The 27,988-nt window shown below is 37.0% G+C and overlaps 1 protein-coding gene across 1 annotated transcript in view; it reads left to right on the plus strand.

Moving 5' to 3' along the window:
• Positions 1–27,988, plus strand: part of HMCN1 (hemicentin 1) — a 517,679-nt gene that overhangs the window by 354,762 nt on the left and 134,929 nt on the right. Inside the window, exons 49-58 of the mRNA XM_059076723.2 lie at positions 1,562–1,753; positions 5,293–5,466; positions 6,752–6,865; positions 7,701–7,846; positions 11,887–12,037; positions 13,378–13,572; positions 15,060–15,173; positions 19,464–19,651; positions 21,446–21,542; positions 27,508–27,669. Coding sequence (XP_058932706.1) covers positions 1,562–1,753; positions 5,293–5,466; positions 6,752–6,865; positions 7,701–7,846; positions 11,887–12,037; positions 13,378–13,572; positions 15,060–15,173; positions 19,464–19,651; positions 21,446–21,542; positions 27,508–27,669 — 1,533 coding nt within the window. The remainder of the gene's footprint in view (positions 1–1,561; positions 1,754–5,292; positions 5,467–6,751; positions 6,866–7,700; positions 7,847–11,886; positions 12,038–13,377; positions 13,573–15,059; positions 15,174–19,463; positions 19,652–21,445; positions 21,543–27,507; positions 27,670–27,988) is intronic.

Here is a 27,988-nt window from a genome sequence, read left to right on the forward strand (position 1 = left end):
AGACGTCATCACTTTAAATATACTTTCTGTTCCTTTCTCATTCTCCTCTTCTTCTGGGATTTCCATAATGTGTATATTGTTTTTGTAATGGTATGTCATAACTCCTGTAGGCTTTCTTCACTTTTCATTCTTTTTTTCATTTTGATCCTCTGACTGGATAATTTCAAATGAACTATCTTCTAGTTTACCTGATTCTTTCTTTTGCTTGATCAGCTCTGAAGTTGAAGCTCTCTTTTGAATTCTTTAGTTCAGTCATTCTATTCTTTAGCTCTAGTATTCATTTGTTTGATTGTGGTTTTTTTATGATTTCTATTCCTTTGTTAAACTTCTCATTTTGTTCATGCATTATTTTCTTCATTTTGTTTACTAAACTTGATTAAGAGTATTATTCTGATTTCACAGTTCATAGACCTCCATTTTTTAGGGTCAGTTATTGATTATTGGAGCTTTATTAATTTCCTGTGAGGTGTCATGTTTACCTGATTCCTTGTATTGGTATCTGCACACTTGAGTAAAGGGTCTCTGATTCCGGGCTTTACAGGTTTGCTTCAGCAGAGATTGTCCTTCACCGTTCATCTCAACTTGGGACTCTGGATGGGTCAGCTGGTAGCATCCTTGGGCAGGTGGGGTTTTCTCTTAGGATCTCTGTTTGGGTGAGGCCACTCCCTCTGCCTGAGATGTGAGGTCAGGGCAGGGGGTGCCATTGGCTGGGAACAGTTGGATAGGACTGATGGTTTGGTTTCCTACCCAAGTGTAACTGTAGAATAGGCCTGGGTTACCTGGATTCTATGGTCATACTTCCTAGTTGGATAGGACTGTGTGCTATACTCAGCAATTGGGTAGGCCTGTGAATTTGCTTTCCTGTCCAGGCAGGGCCATAGAACAAGCTCCATGGCCAACACAGTTGTGCCTTAATATAATATCATCCTAATCCTCTTTCCTAACATAACTTGTTTTTATAGTTTTAAATTTTCAAAAAAAACAATGTTTGAGCAATTTAAAACTTAATATTTAACAAAAGTCCCATGAAAAATATGAAAGATCTTTTTTCTCTAGGCCATAAATATTAAAGGAATAATTAATATATATTTCTACCTATCTATCTATGCTAGAATCCTGGTATACATATCTGCTTGTTGAATTGTTTAATTAAAGTTTTTTTTCCTTTTTTTACAGCTTTCCCTCAAAAATAAAAATCTTTAAAAATTTAATATGAATGCAAAGGTATTCATGAGTAATAATTTTAGTAAACATGCATGCTCCATTTTTTAAAGTGTATTTTACTATGAAAATATTTAATTGTAATAGCCTAAGGTATGGTATAAATTTAGTTAAACTCAGAGACTAACATAACTCTTTCACTTATAGATTTTTTAAATCATAGCATGATTATTACTATAAATTCAGTTATGTTTGCAAATTTATTTTAAAATGAACAGCTACTGCATTGTTTCAGAAGTGGAATATTTTAAAAGGGAAATGAATGAAAATGCATCCTTTTAGTTACCAACTGTAGACATATGATTATTAGCCAACTCTCAGAAATGGCTTTTTGTTATAGGGAATCCAGTGCCAGAAATTACATGGCAGAAAGATGGGCAGTTCCTCAAAGAAAATGACACCCATCATCTTATGTCTGGTGGCCGTTTTCTTCAGATTACCAATGCCCAAGTGTCACACACTGGAAGATATACATGTTTGGCTTCTAATACAGCTGGTGACAAGAGCAGAAGTTTCAGTCTTAATGTGTTGGGTAGGTATAAGCATTGCTGCAAATCTTGAAGAATCAGCCATGGCAATAGGCTAAATTCTTTTCTTTTTCTGTTTACTTAATATTTCTACCATAGAATTTCATTATTTAAGAAGGACCAGTGCTTGTGTACATTTGCTGGTTTTCTTTTATTAATTCATACATTCATTCATTACATTTGGCATACCTACTATATTCCAGGTACTGTGTTTTGTGCGAAGTACAACTATGAACAAGATAGACATTAAATAAGCAGTAGTAAAGGAAAAATAAATACTGGTCAAAAAGGAGCAGGTCAGCAGTGAAAGAGGATCACCGTGAGATGTTTTATCATTTCTTTGTGGGACTCTGCCATTATTGGTAATTGCCCATACTGAAATCTCTGTTGGTAACTATGATGAAGGAGAGGAGATGCAGACAAGCACACCAAAATTGTATTCTTGCTCATGAGCGATAGTGAATTAACACAGTCCTTTGCGAGGTTGAAGGGTTCAAACAAAACAAACCATCATTAAAATGATTTTATTTTAGAAGTGTGCTTTCCTCTGTCTTAAAACACGTTTCCCCTCCTTCCCTTTGCCAACTTATGTAGCAGTATTGTGAGCAGATCATCTGCTCCCGCTGGGGTGAGCAACTACCGTAGATTTTCTTTTTCTTAACATAATATGCTGCTCATCTGTCTTTATGTGCGTTTATCTGTGTCTTTTGCTAACTCACTAATCCCTAAAAAATATTAAAGGAAGAAAGTTGACAGGTATTGCTGTGCAGTAAATTACCTGGACCTTGCAAATTTAGAAATTTTGCCATTTAATTAATAGTTATTTTTCCCAGATAAATCCCCTCCCCTTGAAATTAATATATAATGTGTAAATTCTATTTTGTCAGTGATAAGCTGTGAAGATTCCTAGATTAAAATGTGGATTGCAACCACAAGTGTAGGTTTTAAATCTCACATGGTTTCCTTCTGATTTAATACAGATTAGCTTGTACATTTGAATATGAAGCCCTTTGAGAGCAATAAAAACTACACCCTGAAAAAATATGGAGTAGGAATGATGAAATAACTACACATTCAGTTTCTGCGGCATTAAAGTTATACTTATGTCTTGGAAATGATATTAAAATAGATTCCTAATTTCTGCTCATGTTAGAAATTTAAAATGCACCACCTAAATGTATTGTATTTGATTACTAATACCAAAACACATTTCATTCTACTTAAATAAACTGACCTATAATTGAGGATGCAGATTTTTGCAATTTTTTATTTGTTTGTATGTTTTGATAGTTATTGTCTAGACTGGGGGAATATGTAGTCCCATACATAGAAACTCCCATACAGGACACAGCCCTCAGGCAGCTTACAGTCTAATTGAGTAGAAGAGATATATAGGCCAGAAATGTTAAGTCAGAATACTGGATAAAGTATTAATAAGTGTCAAGTAAATAGTATATGTAAGTAATAATTACATAAAATTATAAACTCCTTAGGACAGAACCCTTTTTATCTTGAAAAGGATATAGCCCCAGCACCTAACATAGCAGTGAATAACAGATGCGTGGATAAGTAAGAATGAGAGTTCATGAGCCAGTTGTCTCCTAACACACCTGTCTTCCTTGCATGCCCATCAGCCATCAGCGTATGAAAGGCAAATGCCCCGCCCTGGATTTCTTCTCCTCTCCTGTAGCCCATTGCTTCTCTTAGAGCTCTACGTTCCTCACGCCTCCTTCCTCCTACCACTGACTCACCTCCCAATACTGGCTCATGTCCAAATCCTATCCCTGTCCTCTGGAAACCTGATTTAAAACTCTTTCTGGCTCCTTTCAGTAACTGAAATCTGACTTCCCAAGAGACATTAGCTCCCTGGGGACTCTCTCCAGCGGAGATCACTTATTCTTTACTCCAGGCATCTCAAGTCATGCTCTCTGACTATATTCCTTCCTCTGCCTCCTACCCCCTTCCTAGTTACTTATTTCTTATCATTTTCCCTCATTCATTGAAGATGAGGGATCTGAATTCAAGTCTTCTTTTCACCAACTTCATATAAAGTTGAGGCTATTCAGGTGTGTGCACTGGCAATTTCCAATCTACCCAGCCATACTTCAGTGTCTTTACCCTTTCTTTTCCCAGAGGGTGTTATCCTTTTTGTTCACAGTTACTGCTTCTGCTTATGCCCTTGATCCTGTATCTTTCGCCCTTCTTTGGTCTGCCAGTCATGCCCACCATCTGCCTTACCTTCAGCTTTACCTTCTACTGTCTCCATCACTTCATATAGTCACTACTCCCTGTCTATACTTCTTGTATAGAAGTAAATATGGGCTTCTGCCCACACCATTCTTGACACTGCTGTGGTGAAGACTGCCCTGTTGTTAGATCCAACAAAAGCATGGTTCAGTCCTTATCTTAATGTTTGGATATTATGTATCACTTTCTCCTGGACACTGCTCTTCCCCAATAATCCTTGCACCCCTTTGGTTGCTCCCTTTCTCCCTCCTTTATGGACCCTTACTTAATCTGTCTCTTAACCATTAAGCCCCCTCACATTTTGTCCTTACTTCAGTGTTCATTTTACTCTAGATATTCTCATCAAGTAACAAAAACTTAATTCCCAGAGGTTTAATTATCATCTCTTATCAACTGAAGACTTTTTAAAATCCATACCTGCAACCCTGATCCCTCTCCCAAGGTTCAGATTTCTATATACAGTTGCTTGTTGGACATTTCTACCTGGAATTCTCACTAGCACTTAAAATTCAAGATATTCAGACTGAACAAATTATCTTCCCCTCCTAAGTGAGCAAATCTTTCCATATTTTCTATTTATTTTGCTTCATTGAAGGTTACCTAGGTTCATTCCCAAGCAGTAAAATTGGAAGTTATCTTTGACGTTGGTTTCTTTACCCCTTAAATTCTATCATCAAATCCTGCCAATTGATTTCCTAAATTTTTCTTTAGTTGCTCCCTCCTCTTTATGCCTTTCTTCACTGCTCTAGTTCAGGCCCTCACTATCTTTTATGGAACAACTGTACTTGTCTGTCTTTCCCCTGCTTCCAACATTGACCCCCTTGAATCCATCCTCTATATATTTCCTGCTTGCCCCTCATTGTTTACACTACTCTGCTCCCAATATGCTCCCTCCTCCTAGTAGTCTCCCTTCTTTCACCTTCTGACCACCACCAGTCCTTTGAGGCTCAGTTTGAAATCTACTCCATTAGGAAATCTTCCCTGATGAGAGTCCACACACACCACCCCACACCTCAGATTGGATTGGATGCCATGCCTCCATGTATCCTGCACCAAAATTCCCAGTACTGCCCATACTACATTGTGTTATGATTCCTTTTTATGTGTCATCTCCTCCATTACTCTGTGAGCTTTTTGAGGTTCTCACTGCTTTTGTGTAGAATGAGAACACTAATCAATTGTTTCTGAAATTGTTAGGGAATGGAATTACACAAATAAATACTATGGAAACTTAGAAATGTACAAATAAAGAAATTTCTGAATATATTTCTTTGATCAAGTTTTAAATCTTTTTCAGTATCTCCTACAATTGCTGGTGTTGCTAGCGATGGCATCCCTGAAGATGTCACTGTTATCCTTAACAGCCCCACATCTCTGGTCTGTGAAGCTTATTCATATCCCCCAGCCACCATCACCTGGTTTAAGAATGGAACTCCTTTAGAATCCAACCGAAATATCCGTATTCTTCCAGGTAATTAGCTTACTTCAGATGCCCAAGTTGCATTTGTGCCATCTACTTTTACAGAAGAACAGAATCATTGACTATTTTTATAAAAGTACTTAATGTTGTTCATGGTATTGTATTATTGCTATCTTATTTTTTAATATTTCGTATGTATGTTGTAATCTAAGTTATCAAATAATTACTTTTTGAAAGACCAATAAAGTAAATAAAAGGCAAGTAAATAAATACTACAGTGTAATTACTTGCTCAAATACGATGTAGAATGCCAAAAAGAGTAGAAATTCACTCTTTGTTGAATTGAACCTTGAAGGTTAGTATTTAGATTGACAGTTTATATATTCCTCTTTAATACCTGACAATATGTATGAAAACAGAAAGAATTTAAAAGTATGATCACTGGCTGTAAGAGATTTATAGAGATAATACATGTGAAAGTTAATTAACAACAGGAATCCATGAATAATCGTGGGTTCTGAATAGTCATAGGTTATGATAAATGGGATAGTGACAAGTTTTATAAGAATTCAAAAGAAGGAATGGCCACCATGGGCTGAAGCAGTCAGGAAATGCTTTGTCATAGACAGAACTTGAACCAAACCTTAAAGAAAGTTATAGAATTTTGTTAGTTGGAAATGAGTTAGGAGAGATTTCAGATCCTTCAGGATGTCTAGTGTGGGAAAGTACGAAGGAGAATGGCATATCTATGTGCAAGTAATAGTAAACGGACTCCTCACCTCCTTCCTGAGTGGAGACATTGTGTGTACATGTGTGTATGGCAGGGAAGGGGTCAGGCAGGAGATAAGATCAGGGAGGAATGTTGGAGTCATGTTTTAAATACCTGGATTTGAGAGTTTTGACTTCATACTTTAGTCAATTGAGAACCACTGAAGATTTTTAGGAGGAAAGATACCATCATAAAAACTGTGTTTTAGCAAGATCAATCTCTACTGATAGGCCAGGTAGATGAGAGGAAGGAGATGACAAAGGCAGAAGACCTATTTGTGAAGAGAGTAAAATAAGAACCTTAATTACAGTGTGTGCAGAGAGGTAGGGGAGGGTCAGAATGAGCCTGAGAGTCATTACCACAGAGGACCATCGTGGACTTAGTGAATGTCTCCATCCACCAAGTAATGCCCACCTGTATTGTAGTTTGTCTATGTCAGATGTCTCTTACAGAATTGGCATAGAGAAGAAGAAATGTGTAAATAGTAAGAACTAAAACCTGGTGGTTTGTGCAAACCCTGCTGCCACCGTGACTTCAGAGATTCTTTGGTGTTCCATTGCTTTTCAGGAGGTAGGACTCTGCAGATCCTAAATGCACGGGAGGACAGTGCTGGGAGATACTCTTGTGTAGCCACTAATGAGGCGGGAGAGATGATAAAGCACTATGAAGTGAAGGTCTACAGTAAGTCCCGAAAGAACACTACGTTCCTAGTTTTCTCCAGGTTTTCTAACTTTTTCAATTCTGTTTTTCATTATGCGTTCATAATGATTTATATTCATCATTAAAGTTTATTGTTTATCCAGCTTGCTTCATTAAGATGGAAGGTGAATTAAGCAATGTGCCCATGACTTCAATTGCTTAAAGATGCGAAAGTCCACTGAATCTGCTCTCTTCAACTTTTTGGAGAACTTGTCAGTGGCACTTCCTTAAGTTTCTCTATTTTTTTCTTGTGAATTACCCTCTTCTGAATTCTGCTGCATATAAGTACTTGCATGCACAAAACTCTTCCTTAAATATATATGCTCTATTCAACAGCCTACAATGAGTTTGTCAGTGACTTTGGACTAATCCACTGTACATTGACCTATTAACAAAAAACTAATGCTACCACTGATAGGCAATAAATTTCAGCATTTTGTTTTTTAAAAGGAAGAGCATCTTTCTGATTGTCTTTTGTTCTATGAATCATTCCCCGTAGTGACTAATAAAATGCATTCTAGGGGTCATACTCAGACCGTGTCTGGGGACCTGGAACAACCTAAACTAACTGTTCTGTGAAGGACACTAACTTCATTGGCAGTATTATCATGATGAGGGGAGAAAGGTAGTTTTCTTCACATTCTGTATATGAACACTGCCATTTCATAAGATGCTAACTTGGGTCCTTGATGAAAGGAGAGCATAGAAGATGCCTAAGTTATTTCCTTGTTTTCTTATTAAGTGATCCTCACTGTGTTCCATGTCATTCCATTTAAAAGAACTAATGTTTAATACTTTAATATTCGTGTTTATGCAGTTCCACCCATAATCAGTAAAAGTGACCTCCTGGGGCCAGGTCTTTCCCCCAAAGAAGTGAAGATCAAAATAAACAACACCCTGACCTTGGAATGTGAAGCCTATGCAGTTCCTTCTGCCTCTCTCAGCTGGTACAAGGATGGACAGGCCAGTCAAGTTTTCTCATTTGCTGATGGTTTTTTATAGACTAAAATGGCCAGTTAAATTAAAAAACAAAACACTCAGACACAGATAACTTAGAGAATCAATGTGACCTTAAAATTAGCACAATCTCATGCTCCTAGAGTATAAAACTGCAAAAAAAAAATGGAACCATGTTCAACAATTTTAGTATTATTTCATCACTCTAAAGTTTGAAGGACTGTTTTAATACACGTTAGCAATTGTCTTTGAAAATCCAGCCACCTTCCCACTGGGGAATGGTTTTTGTGCTCTGTGGTTTTTCGAGTAAGTAAACTTTGTGGAGAAGAAACACGAAGCTAGATTAGAATGATAGGTATAACACAGGTGCTAAGTTTATTCAGAACTTTCTCTAAACACCTTTAACTCTTTTACAAAGGGTAACATTTTTAATGTTCCAAGATGAAAAAAATAAGCTAAATGTGATGATTAAGTGCTCAATACAATTAATTGGGAGCAATGAAGAACTTTCAATAAAAGACACATCCTTCAATTACGTAATCTGGCTTTCAGACCACACGCCCTTATTTCTCATTCAACTTATTTTCTAGCATGCATGTTTTAAAAACATATGTGCTGGTGTTTTAAGACCAAAATAGATTTTTTTTTTTTAGCTGCTGTTAACACTCTGCTTAATACAGATGTGACATAGCTAAGCTAATGTTTTTCCTGTTTTACACATAATCAACCAAATGGTCAGTCAAACTCCAGTTGTAGACGTTCAGGTCAGAGTCATGATTTAAGATGCAGAAAGATATAACTTTATTATTTTAGATCACAGATGGATTTTGCAATCGTGGCAGCCAGGAAAAAAGTATCTCATAAAATAAGCAAGTTTCATCTGGAAGCCATTGCAAAAGGAAAAATATGGAACTCCCACCATGTTCTGTTTACAGTTTCTTTTCTGACTACAAGCACAGTTCATGGTACAATATCAACTCTATATGAGTTTGCATGGAAACAATTACTTTCACCTTTCAAATTTTAATATTTTATTTTTAATTTTACCTAAAACCTTTTCATTCCTTGCATTTTATACCCATACACACATACACACAAGCACATACACACATAGAAGTTGGATAAAGTCTAGATTTGTACTAGGAATTAGGGCTGTTTTTTTTTTAATTTCATAATGAATAGTTAAATTAGTTTCACATCCAGACTGAAATTGATCCAATTATGATGCTTTAAATTGCTGAATTTTTCAAGATTTGGGATTGGTCCCCTAAAATGTGTACAAAAAATACTGTTTTTTGTTTATTTTCCATATCCTTTCTTCTGCTAATTCATTTCTCAGATAAGCAACACTACTTGAGTGAAAGTGTTTTTGAGAAAAGCCACCAAAAATATTGGCAGCATTAACCACAATAAGTTTTGATAGAATCTATGTGTTTTGTTTATTCATGCTCTGAAGTTTTTCTTTGACATGGAAAGTTTAAATTATACTATTTTTATATAAGTGATATAATGTTAATAATGATACATTGCATCCCAAATTATTTATTGAGCACATAGTATTTACCAAACACTATTTTAGGTGCAGATGATACAGCTATGAAGGAAACAGACAAAAATCTCTGCTCATATGGAGTTTGGGGGGGAGGGCGAAACTAAACGAACAAGTAAAGCATACAAAGCATACAGTGTGCCAGATAAGGTAAGTGTTATGAAGAAAATTCAGTCAGGAAGAATAGCGAGTATGAGGGGTGTGATCTCTTACAATAGGGAAGGCCTCACTGATAAGGTGATATTTGAGCAGAAACTCACAGAAACTGAAGGAAGCAGACATAAGATATCTGAGAGGAAAATATTCTAGAGAGACTAGAAAGGGGCAAAGGCCCTGAGGCATTTGGCTGGAGTGCAGTGATCAGTGGGAACACAGAGAAAGGTGAGAGCTAGGGTTAAATCATACTGCTTGTAGATCAGCTGGCCTTATTCTGATGGAAAGCTTCTGGAAAATTTTGAACACAGGAGTGATGTGATCTGACTTAAGGCTTTAAAAAGATTATATTGGCTTCTTTACTAGTTGAAGAAGAATGGGGTCCAGAAATGAATTTATTGCCATGGTCCAGGAGATAGATGGTGCCTGCTTGGATGAAGGTGGTAGCAGGATGTGAGGGAAAGAGATGAGTCAAAGATGAGCCCAAGGGCTTCCCTGGTGGCGCAGTGGTTGAGAGTCCGTCTGCCGATGCAGGGGACACGGGTTTGTGCCCCGGTCTGGGAGGATCCCGCGTGCTGCGGAGCGGCTGGGCCCGTGAGCCATGGCCGCTGAGCCTGCGCGTCCGGAGCCTGTGCTCCGCAACGGGAGAGGCCACAGCAGTGAGAGGCCCACGTACAGCAAAAAAAAAAAAAAAAAAAAGATGAGCCCAAGGTTTTGCATGAGATCACTAGGAGAGTGAGTTTAGGTAGAAAGAGAAGAGGTCCAAGGTTCAAGCCCTGGGGTACTCCTACATTTAGAGGTTGTGGGGCAGAGGGTGATGTGTCCTAAGATAAGGAAAAAAAGTTTTCAAAATAAAGACCAGTTAAACCATGTCAAATCCCACGGATCAGGTAAAATAAAGACTGAGAACTGATCAGTAAATTTAGCAACATGGATGTCACTTGTCATGTGACCTTGACAGCATCATTTTGGTCAAGTAGAGATGGTGAAAGCCTTATTGGAGGATTCAAGAAAAGATGGAAGGAAATGGAGACAGCAAAGGTAGAAAACTTTTTAAAGTCATTGGCTGTAAAGCAGAATAGAAAAATGTGGAGTTAGGCTGCAGTCTAATGAGATTTTTTTTAATGTGGAAATTATACTGTTGTATACACATTGAAATCATCCAGTGGAAAGAAAGCAATTGATGATGACTCACATGAGAGAGGACACAGTTGCTGGAGGAATGTTCTTGAGTAGATCAGGGGATGTTCAGAATGGACAGAAACTGGTATTAACCAGTTTTGCCAGGGGAATAAAATAAAGGGAGAGGGGGCAAAGGAGTTGATTTTTTTTTTATAGAAGGTTATACAAGGAGTGATTGCCATAATAGACCTTCTCTGAGTCAGGAGGAGTGAGTGATAGGGAAAAGACTGCAAGTTCAGTGAATTTTGGGTCCTCCCATGGGATCAAAAAATTATGGGAGTTGGGGATTCTAGAGGAAAAGAGTTAGTAAGTTAAGAGTTGGTGGTCAGAAGGTGAGAACTTGAAACTGAGATTCTGAAGAGATGTGATTATTCGTAATTATAAGTTCTAGGTATGACTCTCCTATTGAGTGGCTGAGAGAGTGTTGGGGCAAAAAAAAAAAAAAATAGAGAGGAGGTCAAGGAGCTGAGAGCACAAAGCATTGGATGACTGTCTATGTGGGTATTGAAATCACCAAGAATTATGAGAAGAATATCATTGGAAGGAGTAACAGTGAGCCAGGTGCTAAAATTTTCAAGGAATAAGAGGGAATTTAGTATATTCGGAAATGTTTAGAAGATGAGAAATGTCCTATTAAATGTCAGTAATGTTTTCAATAAAACATCATAATATAAATATATCTAGGTTAAATTTTCTCATTTATGAAGTAATGATGTTTCTGAATGAGCAATAGTGATTTTTAAGTCAAATCAGACTATACTAATGCCTTCAATCTTTCATTATAAAACTCTAGCATTTGCTACAAAATAGTAAGAAAAGATACACTTTTTTACTACAATGTGGGATCAGCTGAAGTTATTTTTCTCCAACATGGATAAATGGATATAGCACCTAAGAACATTTTTCATCATAAATAATTTATAAATGCACCACCCAAAAACACCTGGCACAGATGTACACTATAGGAATTACAATATTCAATAAATAAAGACATGATTACTCAAAAACAGCTTATTCAAAGTAAATTGTTATTGTTGTCTTGAGTATTTCACCTAAATTTTTATTTTTACTTATTAAAGAATCATAAAAACTCTCAACTGCATGGTGCCCTAGAGGATTTACTGGAGTACTTAATGATAACATTATTATAATTGAATCACAGCCCCTTAAAGCAGATGATCATGTTACTATTGCTGCCAAAGGACACACACTTCAAATCAGAGAGGCTCAAATATCAGACACTGGACGATACACGTGTATAGCGTCTAATATTGCAGGTGAAGATGAGCTGGATTTTGATGTGAATATACAAGGTAATATTAATATGTTTATTGTATGTAATTTAATTTATATGATCTGGCAAAGCAATGAAAAAGAGATTTGACTTGGTTTATTTTAAATAGTGGGTTTTTTTCTGTTGACAATAATATAAATTCATTATTGAAAACTTGGACTCAAGAAATTAGCAAAGAAGAAAATAATCCCATCATTCAGGATTACCTGTTATTTTTATGTGTTTCCTTCTGATATATTTTTGTAAATGTATACTTCATTTATAAATTGGGATCACACAATACATACTTCTCTGTTACGTTAGCTTTCCCCTAACATTATATCATGAAGTTTATCAGAAAGCTAATGTAACATTATATCAGAATTTAAAGTAGTCACACTTGGAATTGAATGATGATTTAGGCTCCTTCAAGCTTTGTGACTTGGGCAAGTTACCTAAATATTTTAAACCCCATTTTCTCACCTTTAGAATTAATGCCTTGTAGAATTGTGGTGAGTACTAAATAAGATAAAGTATATAAAACTCTTAGAAAAATGCTTAAGAAATGATATTTGCTATTATTGTTGACATTATTACTCTCAACATGATTTTTAATAACTACACCTGTTTTATCAGTTGAGTATCCAAATATTTATTTAACCAGACTCCTATTGTTGAATGTCTGGGTGTGTCCAAGCTTTTACTACTCATATATAATGCTTCATTGAACATCTTTATACCTAAAACTCTAGCACATTTTTTATTTTTCGTAAGTTGTTAATGATGGAAATATTAGGTCAAGTGTTATACACTTTTGCAGTGCTTTTGATGTACCGGCAAATTACCTTCTAGAAAGTTCATACTTGTCACCCAGAAAACTTTGAGAATGTCCCATTATATTTTTTAATAGACTTATTAATCTTGGCTGCATAATAACTTCTTTAGTTTTCTGAATAAGACAGATCATTGGGAAATGCTCTGTTGAGCCAGTATTTTTTAATGATTTCTCAAAATTAGTTTTCCCTGCTATGATCATATTCTTTAGCCATGTTTATTATAGTAGGTCCTTCCTGAGCGCAGGACATTTTATCTTCTAAATGCTAGAGGCTTTGAACAGAAATGGAGAGCAAAGCATGAGCACAACATTCTGAGCTCCATACTTCTTGCTCTTCCACTGGAGAACCAGCTCTGACTTCTGTCTGCTACTTTTTTTTAGCTAAGGGCTAAGTTGGTAGGTGTATAAGTACTTGAAAATCTTTTCACGTTGTCTAATTTATTACATGTACAAATCACTCTTGTGAAAATACAGCCAAGATCTTTCTTTAATGGATTGACACTGTCATTTACATGAGTCCAAAATTTCATGTCTTTTCTCCATAGTTCCTCCAAGTTTTCACAAGCTCTGGGAAATAGGAAACATGCTGGATACTGGCAGGAGTGGTGAAGCCAAGGATGTGATCATCAACAATCCCATCTCTCTTTACTGTGAGACAAACGCTGCTCCTCCTCCTACACTGACATGGTATAAAGATGGCCACCCTCTGACCTCAAGTGATAGAGTATTGATTTTACCAGGTAAAGATTGCTAGGAACAGGGTGAAAATCTGAATCTCTGTCAAATGTGTTTCTTCTCATTTATTAGACCGTCAAATTGATTGACTTTCTGGCCTTGTAATTTAACTGACACAGGATACTGAATGCCACTGGTATCTATGTAGCTTCAAGCTAGGAGAGTCTAGGCTGAGAATCTGACATAGGATAGAATACCTAGTTAATTTTCATATCTACTATGGGATCATTCTATCAACTTAAGAAAGTCGTTTGACTCCCTTGTGCCTCCATTTTTCTAAATAGTGTGATGAAATAATCAGTTTTGTTTCTGTACATTATGAATGATAAATTCTAGAATATATTTGGAAATAGTTATTACTCAGTTTATTAAATGCACTTCTCGTAAATCAATAGTAAAGATTTTAGTTTCAAATATTTTAGTTATGACATGTTTACCAATGGAAAAGGAGATCTTTAAACTGTGGAAAAATATTTTCAAGGCTTCTATTTACTTTTAGCAAACATTCAAATAGGCTTGTCAAAATTTGGCAGATTGTACACGTAAAGCCCAGTGCCTTCCAATGTATGTAAATTTCATCTCCATTAAATAAAAAAATATCTTGGCAAAAAAAGAAAAGAGACTAGATAGAAATGACAACTACGTGTGATCCTAAATTGGATCTGGGCTTGGGGAAAAATAGCTATTAAAGACAATATTGTAATTATAGTGAAATTTGAATATGGACTATGGTTCAATAGTACTTTTTTCATGGATTTTACATTTTCTGATTTTGATCATTATACCTTGTTTTAATGAAATACATATTTATGAATGTTTAGGGGGTGAAGGGGCATCATGTCTCCAATATACTCTCAATCTTTTTCTGAATCATTTGAGAGTAATACTCAGTTATGTATATAAATAAAGTTAATATGTAGATTTTTATGACAGAGATCAAACAATTGGATTGAAATACAAATTATTGATAAACACAGGTAAAATTTTTAATACAATTATTGCGACTTTTCTGTAAGTTTGATATTGCATCAACCTGAAAAGTTTAAAAATACAGTTATTCTTTCAAGATCATATGTATAAAGGTTTACTTTATACCTTTTATATCCTTGGCTATTCTTTTCTCAAATCAGTACTTGCCTCCAACAGTGTAAACTTATTTTACATGTGTTCAAAACTGTAAAAGCAAGAAGTCACCACATAGCAACATTCCACATGGAATGTGAGAGGGACATGGAGCAACATTCCTCCCTTGTCCTATACAAGCTATTTAGTTCTCAGGAGGTCTCATTCATATGCTGGGTCACTTTTCAGTAATGCAGTGTTTGTCCTAAATGTGGTATACGTGGGATTAACACTGAAACACTGGATGAAGTAAGAGCCTTGAAAGGAAATGTAAAGAAGTCATTAGACCTGAAAAATTATATCTCTGTTTATGATCACTTTCACTCTAAGATTTAGAGAAGTAAAAATATGTATTGGGATATATTTTCAGGAGGGCGAGTGTTACAGATTCCCAGGGCTAAAGTGGAAGATGCTGGGAGATACATGTGTGTGGCTGTGAATGAGGCTGGAGAAGATTCCCTTCAGTATGATGTCCGTGTACTCTGTGAGTTTTTCGTTCGTTGTTTTATTTATTATGCATTCTTTCACGCAAAAGTTTTTTGAGGAACTAATGTTTGCATGATGTTGCACTAAGCATTTTAGAGACATAAAGATAATCAGAAACTGATAGCTTTCCCAGGGAGCTGTCTTATACAAATTGAAAGCACATTAGTCAGGACTCTTGAAGTATCAAATAACAAACTAGCTTAAAAAAAAAAAGAGAGAGAGAGAGAGAGAATCACTGATTCATGAACCTGAAAAGTCCCAGAGTAGAACTGGCTATAGTCATATCTGACTTCTATGGCTCAAAAGAGGTCCACCAAACTTTACCTCTCTCTTTCTCTTGGCTTTGTTTTTCTCTGTTAGCATCACTCTCAGGTGGGGGATCCCTTTGGATAGCAAGTGGGCCCCTGGAAACTCTATAATCTGACATCTTCTTCATTTCACGTCCAAAGTGAAAGCTCTTCTTATCCAGTATTTACAACTGAAGTCCCATAATTGGATTTCCATGGCTTTAACTGGCCAAGCATGACTCACATATCCATTTCTGAACCAATTACAGAGGCCAAGAGGCCTAATTGATAAGGCGTAATACATACGTCCACCCTTGGATCACAGTCATATTATGAATGCAGGGACTGAGAGTAGAAGAATTATTGCACCTTTAAGGGAGAAGAAAGGTGATGCTACTAGAAGCAGGAACAAATAGATGCTTCCATGAGAAGGAGTTGAGCTAGAGAAGTAGCAGCAGGAATGTATAGAAAGCAGTTGGTATGAAAGATTTTACAGAGGAAGTGATTAAGTGATATGAAGCATTAGGCACTTATCCGAGAGTATCAGATGACACTGAGATTTTTATCCTGGGTGATTAAGAAAATTATAGCAAGAGCAATAAAAATAGAAGATTTGGGAAAACAACATAACTTGGGAAGAAGGAAGTCAATTTTGTTTTGGAGGTATTGAATTTGGTATGATACCAAGATACTTAGGAAGATGTTGAATGAGACATTGGAAATATGGAACTACAACACAGGAGAGAGAATTGAACTAAGAATATAGAGTTGAGAGTTATCCACAAACATGATATTCAAAGGCATGAGATTTCCAACAGAAAGGGTTATAGATAACTTAGGAGAAGAAGATTAAAAAAAAACCCAGATCATTGTGGGATCACTTACAAGTAGGAGACAGGAAAAAGAAAATAGAGGATAAACAATCTGAGGAGTTAATGAAAAGTAGTAAACTACCATATCACCTATTCAAGGCATAGAAAAGGTTATCAAGAAGTGGGTTTAGTATGGGATGCTAAAGTAAGTTTAAGAAAATAAAAACTGGGGAGAAAGGCCATTTGAAACTAAGAAATCATTAGTGAAATTCCGAAGATCAAATTATGTATAGTATGGTGTGATACAAAGCCACAGAACAAAAGGATAAATATCGAGCAAATAATCAGAAAGAAAAGGAAACAAATATAGAGTACTCTTAAGACATTTTGAAGAGGCAGGAAGAGGTGAAATAGAGTTTTAGGAAAAGAGCTTGTTTGCAAAACCATATTTAAGAGAGATTTGAACTTGCTTATAGACCAAGGAAAATGATCCAACAGAAAGAGACAAGTTAAAAGTTTCAAGTATGTGTGTTGATGGGAGGAGGGGCCAAGGATTGATGGAGCAAGTTCTAGAACACGGGAAAAATGCAATCAAGAAACCGAGAGGGGTCAACTAGCCTTTCATGGTAGTGAATTGCCATACCTTGGAATGGTAAGAAGGGATATGTGGGAATGTATATCAAATGTATTTAGTCCTTTCCTTAAGTATGAACAAGAAAGACAGTGGCAGGGCTGGTATTTGGGCCTGTGGAAAACAGAACCTTAGAGATTGCCATTATGGGGGGGTATGATAGTCAAACACTGAAGTTGGAGCTATTTGGCTTAGTCATAGCTTTCTGCACCCACCCTCATTAACCTGGGATCAGAGGTAGAAAAAACAGATGATGTGACCTAAGGGTGGGGAGAGGGGAGCCATGGAGGCAGTGCCACAAGGTAACAAAGGTATACTTTGTGGAAGCACTAGAGGGTAAGGGACATAGCATGTGCAGTGAGACAGAGCATCGCTGAAATGACCCACTCTGAGACCTAGGCAGAAGAAGAGGAAAAATGAGCTTGCAGGAAAGCTGATAGATTGATTTTAAGGGGGAGGAGTTGAAGGGCTAGAGTTTTCAGCACAAACAAAAAGCCAGCTTATGAAGGAAGCCTGAAAAGACGTGAAATAGAGAAAACACAAGAATTCAAAATTCATTTATTTGACAAATATCTATTGATCGCTCACTGTGTGCCAGGCACTGTGCCAGGCACTGAGGATACAGCAGTGAATACCGTAGACATCAGACCTTCAAGGAGCTTATGAACTTGCAAAGGGCAGAAATGTTTATGTTGAATGGTCCAAGGTAAGACAGTCTGTGGCTGGCTGAAGTGGGGTAGAGGTGAAACTAGGGTGGGATGGGTCATCAACATAGATTTTAAAGTCTACAAGGTAGTGATAAGAAGACAATTAAAACCAGTGCTAAATATCATCAAGAGCAATGAAGGAATATCTTAGACCACCTGGCTTAATTTGATCTAAGTTTGGAAGGAATTTAGTTTAGGACTGAGTGGAAGAATCTGATAAAGTAGCAAGATATTATAGGTTGGGAAGAACTGGAATTTGGTTAAATTGAAATGGAATTTAGGGATTGGTTGTCAAAGGGAGATATTCATGTCTTCAGTCTGTTATTTTTAATTAGGAGGAAGTTGGAAAGCATGTTGGAGATGAGTTTAGAGAAGTACGAACAAAGCAAGAAAAACAGCCCACAAGGTCTGTCTAAATTAGGAACACTTCACAGTGTTTGATGCTTACCTCCTAAGTGCCACTAAGAACAATTCTGAGAGGTGTAATCCAGCTGGAGGGCAGGTCAGAGCAGAGAGCTTTGGTGGAGGCCTCTACAGGTCAGACCTTGGGCCTGTAGTGCATCTCCTGGTAGTTCCTAATGATTCGGCTCCAGGTAAAAGTTGAAGAAAACATTGAATCTTTATGTCCCAACATTTCATTTGATCAGTTTTCATGGTGTGGAGGTATCGATAGCCTCATTTAATCTGAAATTCAAGTTTATTATTTACTAATCTGCAGTTTAAGCTATATATTCTATGTTATCTAAAGTACAGCAAAAATCATCTAATTTTGATTGTGAAAGTTTGCATTCAAAATAACACTGAAATTTTATTATGGGGCCTTGTAGCCTTGATTATTTGCTTTATAGACTTTCAATTTAGTTTTGGAGAGACCCAAATACTACAAGAAGGCATCTGCATTAAGCATACATTCTTTACTGATTGATAAAGATATGGCACATTTTAAGAGAGTAAAACAAAATACCTAAGCTTTCAAAACAAAACAAAGTGATTATTCATTTTGAAAATGAATTTCTACATTTACAAAAGCAGCCAACACATGCATTCCTGGTTTAACATTTCCATTTTTAAAAAATTCTACAGATAGTATGTGTTTTTTCATAACTGACTAGTCTAACATCAGGTGGGCATGAACCTGGATTAATTCTATATTATTGTTTTAAATGAGAATGAACATATGTAGAAAGATCTAGAGCATGGCTTCCCAAACTCTAGCATGCATAAGGATCACGTGGAGAGTTTGTTAAAACACAAACTTCTTTGGCTCTCCTAGGGATGCCAATTAAAGAAGGCTGAGTCAGACCCCCAAATCTGCATTTCTAGCCAAGCTCCCAGGCGATGCTTATGGTGATACCACTGATACCGAGGCTGGGGAAACACACTTTGAGTAGCCCAGACAATTCCCTTGCAAATGAGACCAAACCTGTACATTTCAAATACACTTTAAAGATTTACCTGGCTTGTCTAGATGACCAAGTAGACTTAACTGTTAATTTGTGCAGATGCCACTTGCATGTGTGCTTGCAAACCCAGAGGGCACCGTGGAAGGGGCTGAGAGAGAAACTAGACAAGATGTATTGGGGAAGAATTGGGATTAACCTAAATGCGAAGAACTATGGGAGGGGTTAGTCCAGGACAGGTAAAGAAAGGGAAGAGGATAAACCCAAATTCACATAGATTTATCACCCCCCCCCTAATTTATTAGTGTAAAGTGTTACTTCAGAATCATGGATTCCTCTTCAACTTTTGTTCCTCTATTACCCCAAACTTTTTTAAATTGTCAGAAAACTAGAATAATTTAGAAAAGACCTTGTTTCCTGTCATTATCTCTCTGTTGCAATCACTTATTAGTGCCACCAGTTATCCAGGGAGCAGACAGTGATCTCCCTGAAGAGGTCACCGTGCTGGTGAACAAGAGCATGCTGGTGGAGTGTTTATCCAGTGGCAGCCCCACACCGAGAAATTCCTGGCAAAAAGATGGGCAGTTCTTGCTAGAAGATGAGCATCATAAATTTCTATCTAATGGAAGAATTCTGCAGGTAAAACTAAAAAATCTAATTTAAAAATAGCTATTTGACTTTGTATTTTATAATAATTGTCTTTTTGCTTTTAAAAATAATTTGTCTTGGTTTATAAATATTGGCAAAAATAACTAATCATAAAAAGTATATATAAAATAAAATTATTCTTACTCATTCTTTTCTCACTATCAAAGGTAACCACCGTTAGCAGTTTTGTGTGAATTCTTCCAGAGATTATCTGTACATTCAGCACACCACACACACACACACACACACACACACACACACACACACACATGCACACACACACCTAAATTTACTACAGTATGGCCTCTGTGATAAAAACCAAATTATTACAATTCTTTCCATTGCAGATTTCTGATGATTAAATTCTAGATGGTTTAAGATTCCCTGTAGGGCTTCCCTGGTGGCGCAGTGGTTGAGAATCCGCCTGCCGATGCAGGGGACACGGGTTCGTGCCCCGGTCCGGGAAGATCCCACATGCCGCGGAGTGGCTGGGCCCGTGAGCCATGGCCACTGAGCCTGCGCGTCCGGAGCCTGTGCTCCGCAACGGGAAAGGCCACAACAGTGAGAGGCCCGCGTACCGCAAAAAAAAAAACAAGATTCCCTGTAGACTAAAATTTGTCCTCTATTGGCAAAGAATTGATAATAAATAATAATGGAAACCACATAAATATCCTGAGTTGTTGTTCACTAATTAGCATGTCTATATATTTCTTTTCAAGGGTCTTAAAAGGAAGATAGGCACTTGTAGAAATAACACCAACTCTTTTGTTAGGATGCAACTTAAGAAATTATTTCCCAAACATATTAATGATGTTGTATAGGCCCAAGAATCTAAGCATCAGTGTATCCAACACAGGACCTATCCCATGAGGTTCTTTATTTAATAAAAAAAAAAAAAAAAAGTATGAGTTTCATTGCTTGTAAATAACCTTTAATTCTCAAAGTATCTTCTGAACACCATGACTATTTCTTTTTGATGCTTTATACAACTTCTAGCTAAATACTTAAATATTTCTGTTGGCTAAGGCCATAAGATATATAGATGGACAGAAATTTCTGTATAATAAAAAAAAGAAAATATAACTGCTATATTAACTAACTCTTGCTACATAAAACAAACCACTCCAAACAACTTAAAACAATAAGCATTTATTTAGCTCACAAGCTTTCTGGTTGGCTGGGTGATTCTTCTGGTCTCGGCAAGGCTTACTCAAATGTCTGCATGCTGTGGATTGAATCCGTGGCTCTGCTGATCTTGGCTGGGCTCTTGTATGTATCTGGGACCTCAGCTGCAGTAACGAGGCTGGCTCTTCCCACATGATCTCTCGCCCTCCAGCAGGTTAGTCCTGGTTTCCTCAAAGAGTGGTGGCAGGGTGCACATGGTCTAGGTTTGAAATGGAAGACTGTTACATCCATCACGCTCTATTGGTCAAAGCAGGTCACAAGGCCAACACAAACTCTCCATCTTTACTCCACTCCCTGATGGGAGAAGCTTCACAGTCACACTGCCAGGGTTGTAGATAGGAAAGTGGGAGAATGATTTGGGACTTTTCATAGCCAATATGCAAGTATGTATAAATTTGCCTTTTCTGATTAGGAATCTTTATAAATATTTATTTGATTGACCTGACTAATAAAAACCAGCATCAGCATTATTATGTACAAATTTTTTTTCCTATGCTTATCTGGTATTAGCTAGAAAGAGTATGTATTGTTTATTCTCAAAAATTGACAAGTTGCTTTATAAAAAAATTTCAGTTGGAATTTCTTCATTTTTTTCCTTAGATTCTAAACACTCAAATAACAGATATCGGCAGGTATGTGTGTATTGCTGAGAACACAGCTGGAAGTGCCAAAAAATATTTTAACCTCAATGTTCATGGTAAGAGCTCAGTTCCAAAAACATCTGTTAGAGTATGCTTGAAAAAGCAGGAAAACTGTATTTTAGATTATGTGCTCTTATTTTGCATTTTTTAACTTGAACAATGTGTGGAGCCTGCATTCATTCAACCTTTCCCCTTCTTTCTTTCTATGACAGCTTGTGCGATTTATAAAGTACAAATCTTCTAGGGAGTCTGTTTTTATATTATTTCAGTCCCTTAAGAAAAAATAGTTACTCCTACATATTTGAAAGTAAAAAAAAAAAAGGTCACAATTTGAAATCCCAAAGATTACAAGTTTATATGAAGTTAGAACCAAATATAGCTCTTCTACCCATAAAAATTTACCCACTGGGCCTGCCTGGAACCAGTTTCTATCCTCAATGGTAGAATTCATGTTGAGTTACACCCTCCGGTATGTAATATACTTCCTGAAGAAGAAAAAGTAACTTTATAGAGTTAAGTAATTCCTGAAAACCATCAGTACACCTAATTTATTTATTAGATTCTAAGTTCTCAATAAATGCTAGACACTCCATAAATACTCACTTTTTGCTAAAAAAAAAAAAAGCAGTTAGATGTCAGCCATAAAGTTTTATTTTCATCATGCACAGCTGCTTCCAGAATATTAAATTGGAAATGCTGAACAATTATTATAAAAGATTTTCTTTAAACATGTGATTCATATGCAAAATTCTAGCTCATTTTGGAAATAGCTGAAATTTGACATTAGTGAAAAATTTCTTCCTTCAAAAGACTTTTATTTAGCATAATGGATATTCTTTTTTGGTGCAATATGTAGGGAGTATTGATGTCTGGCAATGTTTGGTGTTTGTGTAACAGATATTTGAAGCACTCTTACCTTTTTTTATTCCCAGTGTTTAGCAAGGTTTTTTTTTTTTGAGTAAATCTGACCAAAATAGAAGAAATGTGTTATGAATTCCCCGGAAGAATAAATTAAGCAAATATAATCATTGTGAAAGTATAATGTGCTAATCTAAGTAATCTAAAGTAATAATCTAATTTGTAATCTGATCTGTAAAGTACAGTAGAATAAATGTTGAAAAATAAAAATGTTGATCATTTTTCCTGATTACACAAGGCAGAATTAATTTTTCCTCCTTTATGTGGTCAAAAGCATCTTGTAAATACCCCAGTTTTAGCAGTTACATATGCTACCTTGTTATTTTTATATGTCTGTATCTTCACCTCTATCCCATAACTTTATTATAAACACTGTAGGCAAATGGTCATTTCTTACAGACCTTGGTCTTCCTAAACCTAGTCTAAAGTCATGGTAGTTGCTAAATAAATATTTGTTGTTCCTTTATTATATTTTCTTCATATCCATTTCCTCTTTGTAATGCGGAGGAAAAACATCTGAAGTAGGAGCCTTGTGTGACTTGAGAGGCAGAAGCCACTCGTGTTTACTATTGAGAATTGGAGTTCAGGAGGGGGGGTTTCCTCTTTGTCCAGTTAACTGTGTCTTGAGCTCCTGCCTGCAGTCAGGAACCCATACTTAAATACTGGAAAATTCATGTGGGAGAGAAACAATTTAAATTGTTTTCACTTAAAACCATACAATTTGTTATCTCCCTGTACAATATCGCTTGCTTCTCTTGGACTCTAACCTTCAGCCTGTTGACCTCCCAGTTTTTTTTCAACCCTCTGTGTCTTTACTTTCCTTCACATCTTAACTTTCATGGACCAGAATATCAATCACTCCTCTTAGCCCACGCCTCTCAGCGCCCTTGCTCAATAAAGGCTCAACTCTGCATATAACAACACAACACACTGACTGCTTGATACCTACCAGGTGCTGTGCCAGGTGTTTTATATATGTTATTTTACTTAATTATCTCAGTAACCCCAGGTGGTTGGTACTACTTTATGCCTCTTTTACAGATAAAAAAGCTGAGGCTCAGTGAGACTAAGTAACATGCCCAAAGTTACACAGCTGGCAAATAAAGAACCAGGATTTTAGCTCAGGTAGTCTGATTCCAGGGGCTTTAAACGTAGCTGCTTTTCTGTATGACCTCTCACTGAATTCTATACCTGCACCTAGGTAGCTAACTATGGCTAGAGGAACTCTTGGTGTCAGGAATATTGGTGTTATTATAAATTCATCGATACTGCTTGAAATGAGCCCTTTATTACTGCCTCTTCATGGCTCTACTCCATAGTGACTCATACCTTCTTGAATGTCAGATGGCCCCTGTCTTAGCTCAGGCAGCCATTAACAAAATACCAGAGACTGCATGGCTTAAACAATGGGAGTTTATTTTCTCACCATTCTGGAGGCTGGAAAGTCCAAGATAAGGTTCCAGCAGGGTTCAATTTCTGGTGAAGGCTCTTTCTCGCTTGCAGATGGCCACTTTGTCCTCACAACGCCTTTCCACTGAGCACGCATGGACAGAGAAAGCAAGGAAGCTCTCAGATGTCTCTTTTTATAAAGACAATAATCCTATAGGATGAGTGCCCCATCTTTATGTCCTCATTTATCTTTCGTTACTTCCTTAAACGCCCCATCTTCAAATACAACCACACTGAGGGGGCTTTAGTATATAAATTTGGGGGGGACACAAACATTCAGTGAATCACAGTCACCTCTCACCTTCACTCAGTCAGTGCCCTTACCTCCTGTTTTACAGGGAAAAGAGAAGGCATGTGGCCGAAACCACTTCAAATTCCTACCATCAAAGTGAGAATATTAGCTGCATGTGATGCTGCCATTTCTTCCTTCCGTTACAACACAAAATGGGAGCATTCCTCTACCTTCTAAAGACTGACTTGACTCTACATCCCTGGCGACTGCCTCGTCAAAAATCTCACAATCTCCTCTCTTCCTCTCCAGTATTGAAATTCACACTTTTACTGGCTCCTTCCCAGGAGCATTTAAATTTACTTGTCTCTTGCCTCTTAAAAAAAAAAAAAACCCAAAACCAAAAACACAAACAAAAAAAATCCCCAAAGAACTCTCCCTTAGACCTAGTGTATTTCTCTTCAGCGGCCTCCTTCTCTTTTTCCTCCATTTCAAAGCAACCTTCTCTAATAGCCGTATGCCGTATTTTTATTTATTTTTTTTTTGCGGTACGCGGGCCTCTCACTGTTGTGGCCTCTCCCGTTGCGGAGCACAGGCTCCGGACGCGCAGGCCCAGCGGCCATGGCTCACGGGCCCAGCCGCTCCGCGGCATGTGGGATCTTCCCGGACCGGGGCACGAACCCGTGTCCCCCGCATCGGCAGGCGGACTCTCAACCACTGCGCCACCAGGGAAGCCCTAGCCGTATATATTTACTGTCTCCTTCTCCTCACTCCTCCCACCACTGCTCACTGGATTTCACCCCAAGTCCAATGAAACTGCTCACTGAATTCATGAAATGACATCAGAAATCCCACAGGCATTTTCAGGCTTTATCTTTCTTACTTCTGAGCAGTCAACATTCTTGAGCATTTGACTATCTCTTCCAAAAATTCTCTTCCTTTGGCTTTTGTGATGCCCACACCCCTTATTGATAATCTTGCCTTTCCAGTCTCGCATTCCCAGTTGTCTTTGCTAGTTCCTCCTTCTCTACTTGACTATTACACTTTAGTTTTCCAAGCTCTAGACTTTATTCTTCCCACTCTTTTCTTATGTGATCTCATGAATTCCCAAATTTCAGATACCATCTATGTGCAAAATAGTTTCCAAATTTTTATTTTCAGCCAGGGCCCCCTCAGGAACTCTAGACGCTTCTGTTCAAATATGTACTTCTTATTGACACAAATGCCTAATAGTCACTCTAAGACCATGTGTATATAACTGAGCTCATTACCTTTTCCCAAAAATGTGTTCCTCCTCCAGGGATCTCTGTCTCGGTAAACGGAATCACCATCTTCGCATTGTTTGAGCCAGTAAAATGAATGTCATCCTTGATTCCTCCTCCTACTTAAACCTCACCCACAACACATTGAGTCCTAAATATTCTACCTACATAATACTCTGGATCCACTCACTTTTCTGTCCTTTCTGACACCATCCTAGGCATAGCACCATCACCTTTTGCACTTATTACAGCAATAGTCTCCTAACTGGTCTTTCTGAGTCCCCTCTAGCCTTCTCACCAGTTCCCTCCACTGTGGCCAGATTGATAACTTTTAAGCTAATTTTTGAGTAAACCACTCTTCTGCTTTCCTTTCCTTAGGCTGTTATTTCAGCATTCTAATTATGCCCAGAAGACCCTCTAGGATTTTATACTATTTAGTCCTTTAATCTTTGCCTTCTCCACCTTAATCCCCATCAGCCTTGCTCTTCAGACTCTGGTCATGTCAGCCTTCTGGTGCCATGTTCTTTTCCCCATTTGGGCCTTTGTATGTGCCATGCCTTCTTTCTGAAAGACACATCCATTATCTGTCTTCCGCTTAGCTTATTCCTGGTCATACTTCAGCATCTTTTTAAATGTCACTTCTTCTTCCTGATCCCCAAACTAGGTTATTTCCCTGCTGTCACCCTACTCTTCTGATTGACACACTCACCACACTTGTAATTACTAGGCAGTATTGGACAGTGGCTAAGAACAGGGCTCTAGAGCCAGACAGCAGTCTTCAGTTTCTTCCAGTATCTAACTGTGAAACCTTAGGCAAGATGCTAACTAACCTCTCTCTGTCTCAGCTTGCTCATCTGTTATAAATAAGAGGATAAGAACTGTATCTAACACATAAGGTTTCTGAGCCTCCAATGAAATGGTATACATGAAGTGTTTAGTTCAGTGCCTGGCACAGCATAACCACTCAAAAAAGTGTTAGCTGTTATTTTTTGTTCAATGTCTGTCACTATCACCAAATTATTAATTCTTTATAGATATTATCTATTACATTTTTCATACTGTATTAGCTCTCAGCACATCTGAAATACAGTAGGTATTTAATAAATATTTGATAAATGAGTGAATGAATGAATATGAAAATTGGTGGATAAAAATCCATGTATAATAAAATTTAAAAAGCAATTTTGCCTTTTGATCTTTTGCTTTTGTTTTTGATGCTATTTTAAGACCTCAGTCTTAATATATAAAAGAGTATAATATAAAGAGTATAATATGGAGAGAGTATAATATAATAATAGAGTGTTAACATTAGTTGTGTTCTTTATTTCATGTCTTACTATCTTCATTGGCCTGAGCAAAACCCACCTCTGCCTTTATTTATTAATGTATTCACTTATTTTTATGCTCATTCCTCGGTCCTATTCCCACCCCCCCACATAGAAACCATTCAAATATGTACGATGTTATTCCTTCCACGTGCATGTGTGCTTGTAAAAAATCTATTATTCCATCTGCATGTGTTTTAACATGCATAATTGGCATTGCATCATTAATCTTACGCTTTTTTACTCCACTTTTTCTCTGTACTGCTTTTGCTCTGGGAATTCTTTTTTGGTTTTGAATAATAAGCCACTGTATTGCTTACTTCTTAAATTTTCTGCTTATCTTGAAAGTCAGTGATTTACATTGTTGAAATAACCTGTATAATTTATTGATAGATACCCTAACATAACAGGTCTACTCTATTATTTCTATAAGCAAGAAAATAAAAACTTTTAAGGATATAATATTAAAAACAAGAATATTCAAATGTATTTAATAAAAAGCAGTATTAGGTCTGTGTCCATCGACAAAACCATCTTAGGAACTGGCAACTACATTTTACAAATAAAATGCAGAATAATTCTGTCTGAAAATTCTAGTATTCTGTTTCAATTGGGAAAAACAAAACTGATGGACATGAGTTTGATGAAGGCATTAGGGAATTCTAAGAAGAAAGGTAAGTAATTAACAGTATCATTAACTCAGTGCTTTAGCAGAGTACAGTGGTTGGGCTTATATTAATAAATTGGAATATGTATTACTGATAATATCACTTTTCACATTTAATATGTTTACTATTAATACCACTATATTTCACTTTTAATATATTTACTATTGTAGTTCCTCCAAGTGTCATTGGTCCTAACCCTGAAAATCTCACTGTTGTGGTGAACAATTTCATCTCTTTGACCTGCGAGGTCTCCGGTTTTCCACCTCCTGATCTCAGCTGGCTCAAGAATGAACAGCCTATCAAGCTAAACACAAATGCTCTCATTGTGCCCGGTAAGGGACTTAGAACCCTTTATGCAGTGGGCAACACTTTCTCATTTTTCTTGATTTTTAATACAAATGGCATTTCAACTTAGTCTCTTTCCAAACTTTTGTCTTGCTGCATTTATTTGTTCACATTAAATGCCTCTCTTCAGCCATTTGGGGCCATTAGGATAAGACTGTAAAGACTTTATGATTTCAGTGGGAATGTACAGTAACAAGGTCTACTTCAAGAAATTATGAAATTTAGGAATAGAACTGCTTAGCAATTACTTGGGGGTGATAGACTAGTAAATAGTGCTTTGACTGGATAAAATCACTGGTTGTTTTC

This window comes from Kogia breviceps, chromosome 1 (assembly GCF_026419965.1).
Source record: "Kogia breviceps isolate mKogBre1 chromosome 1, mKogBre1 haplotype 1, whole genome shotgun sequence".
In the NCBI taxonomy this organism is placed as follows: Eukaryota; Metazoa; Chordata; class Mammalia; order Artiodactyla; family Physeteridae; genus Kogia; species Kogia breviceps.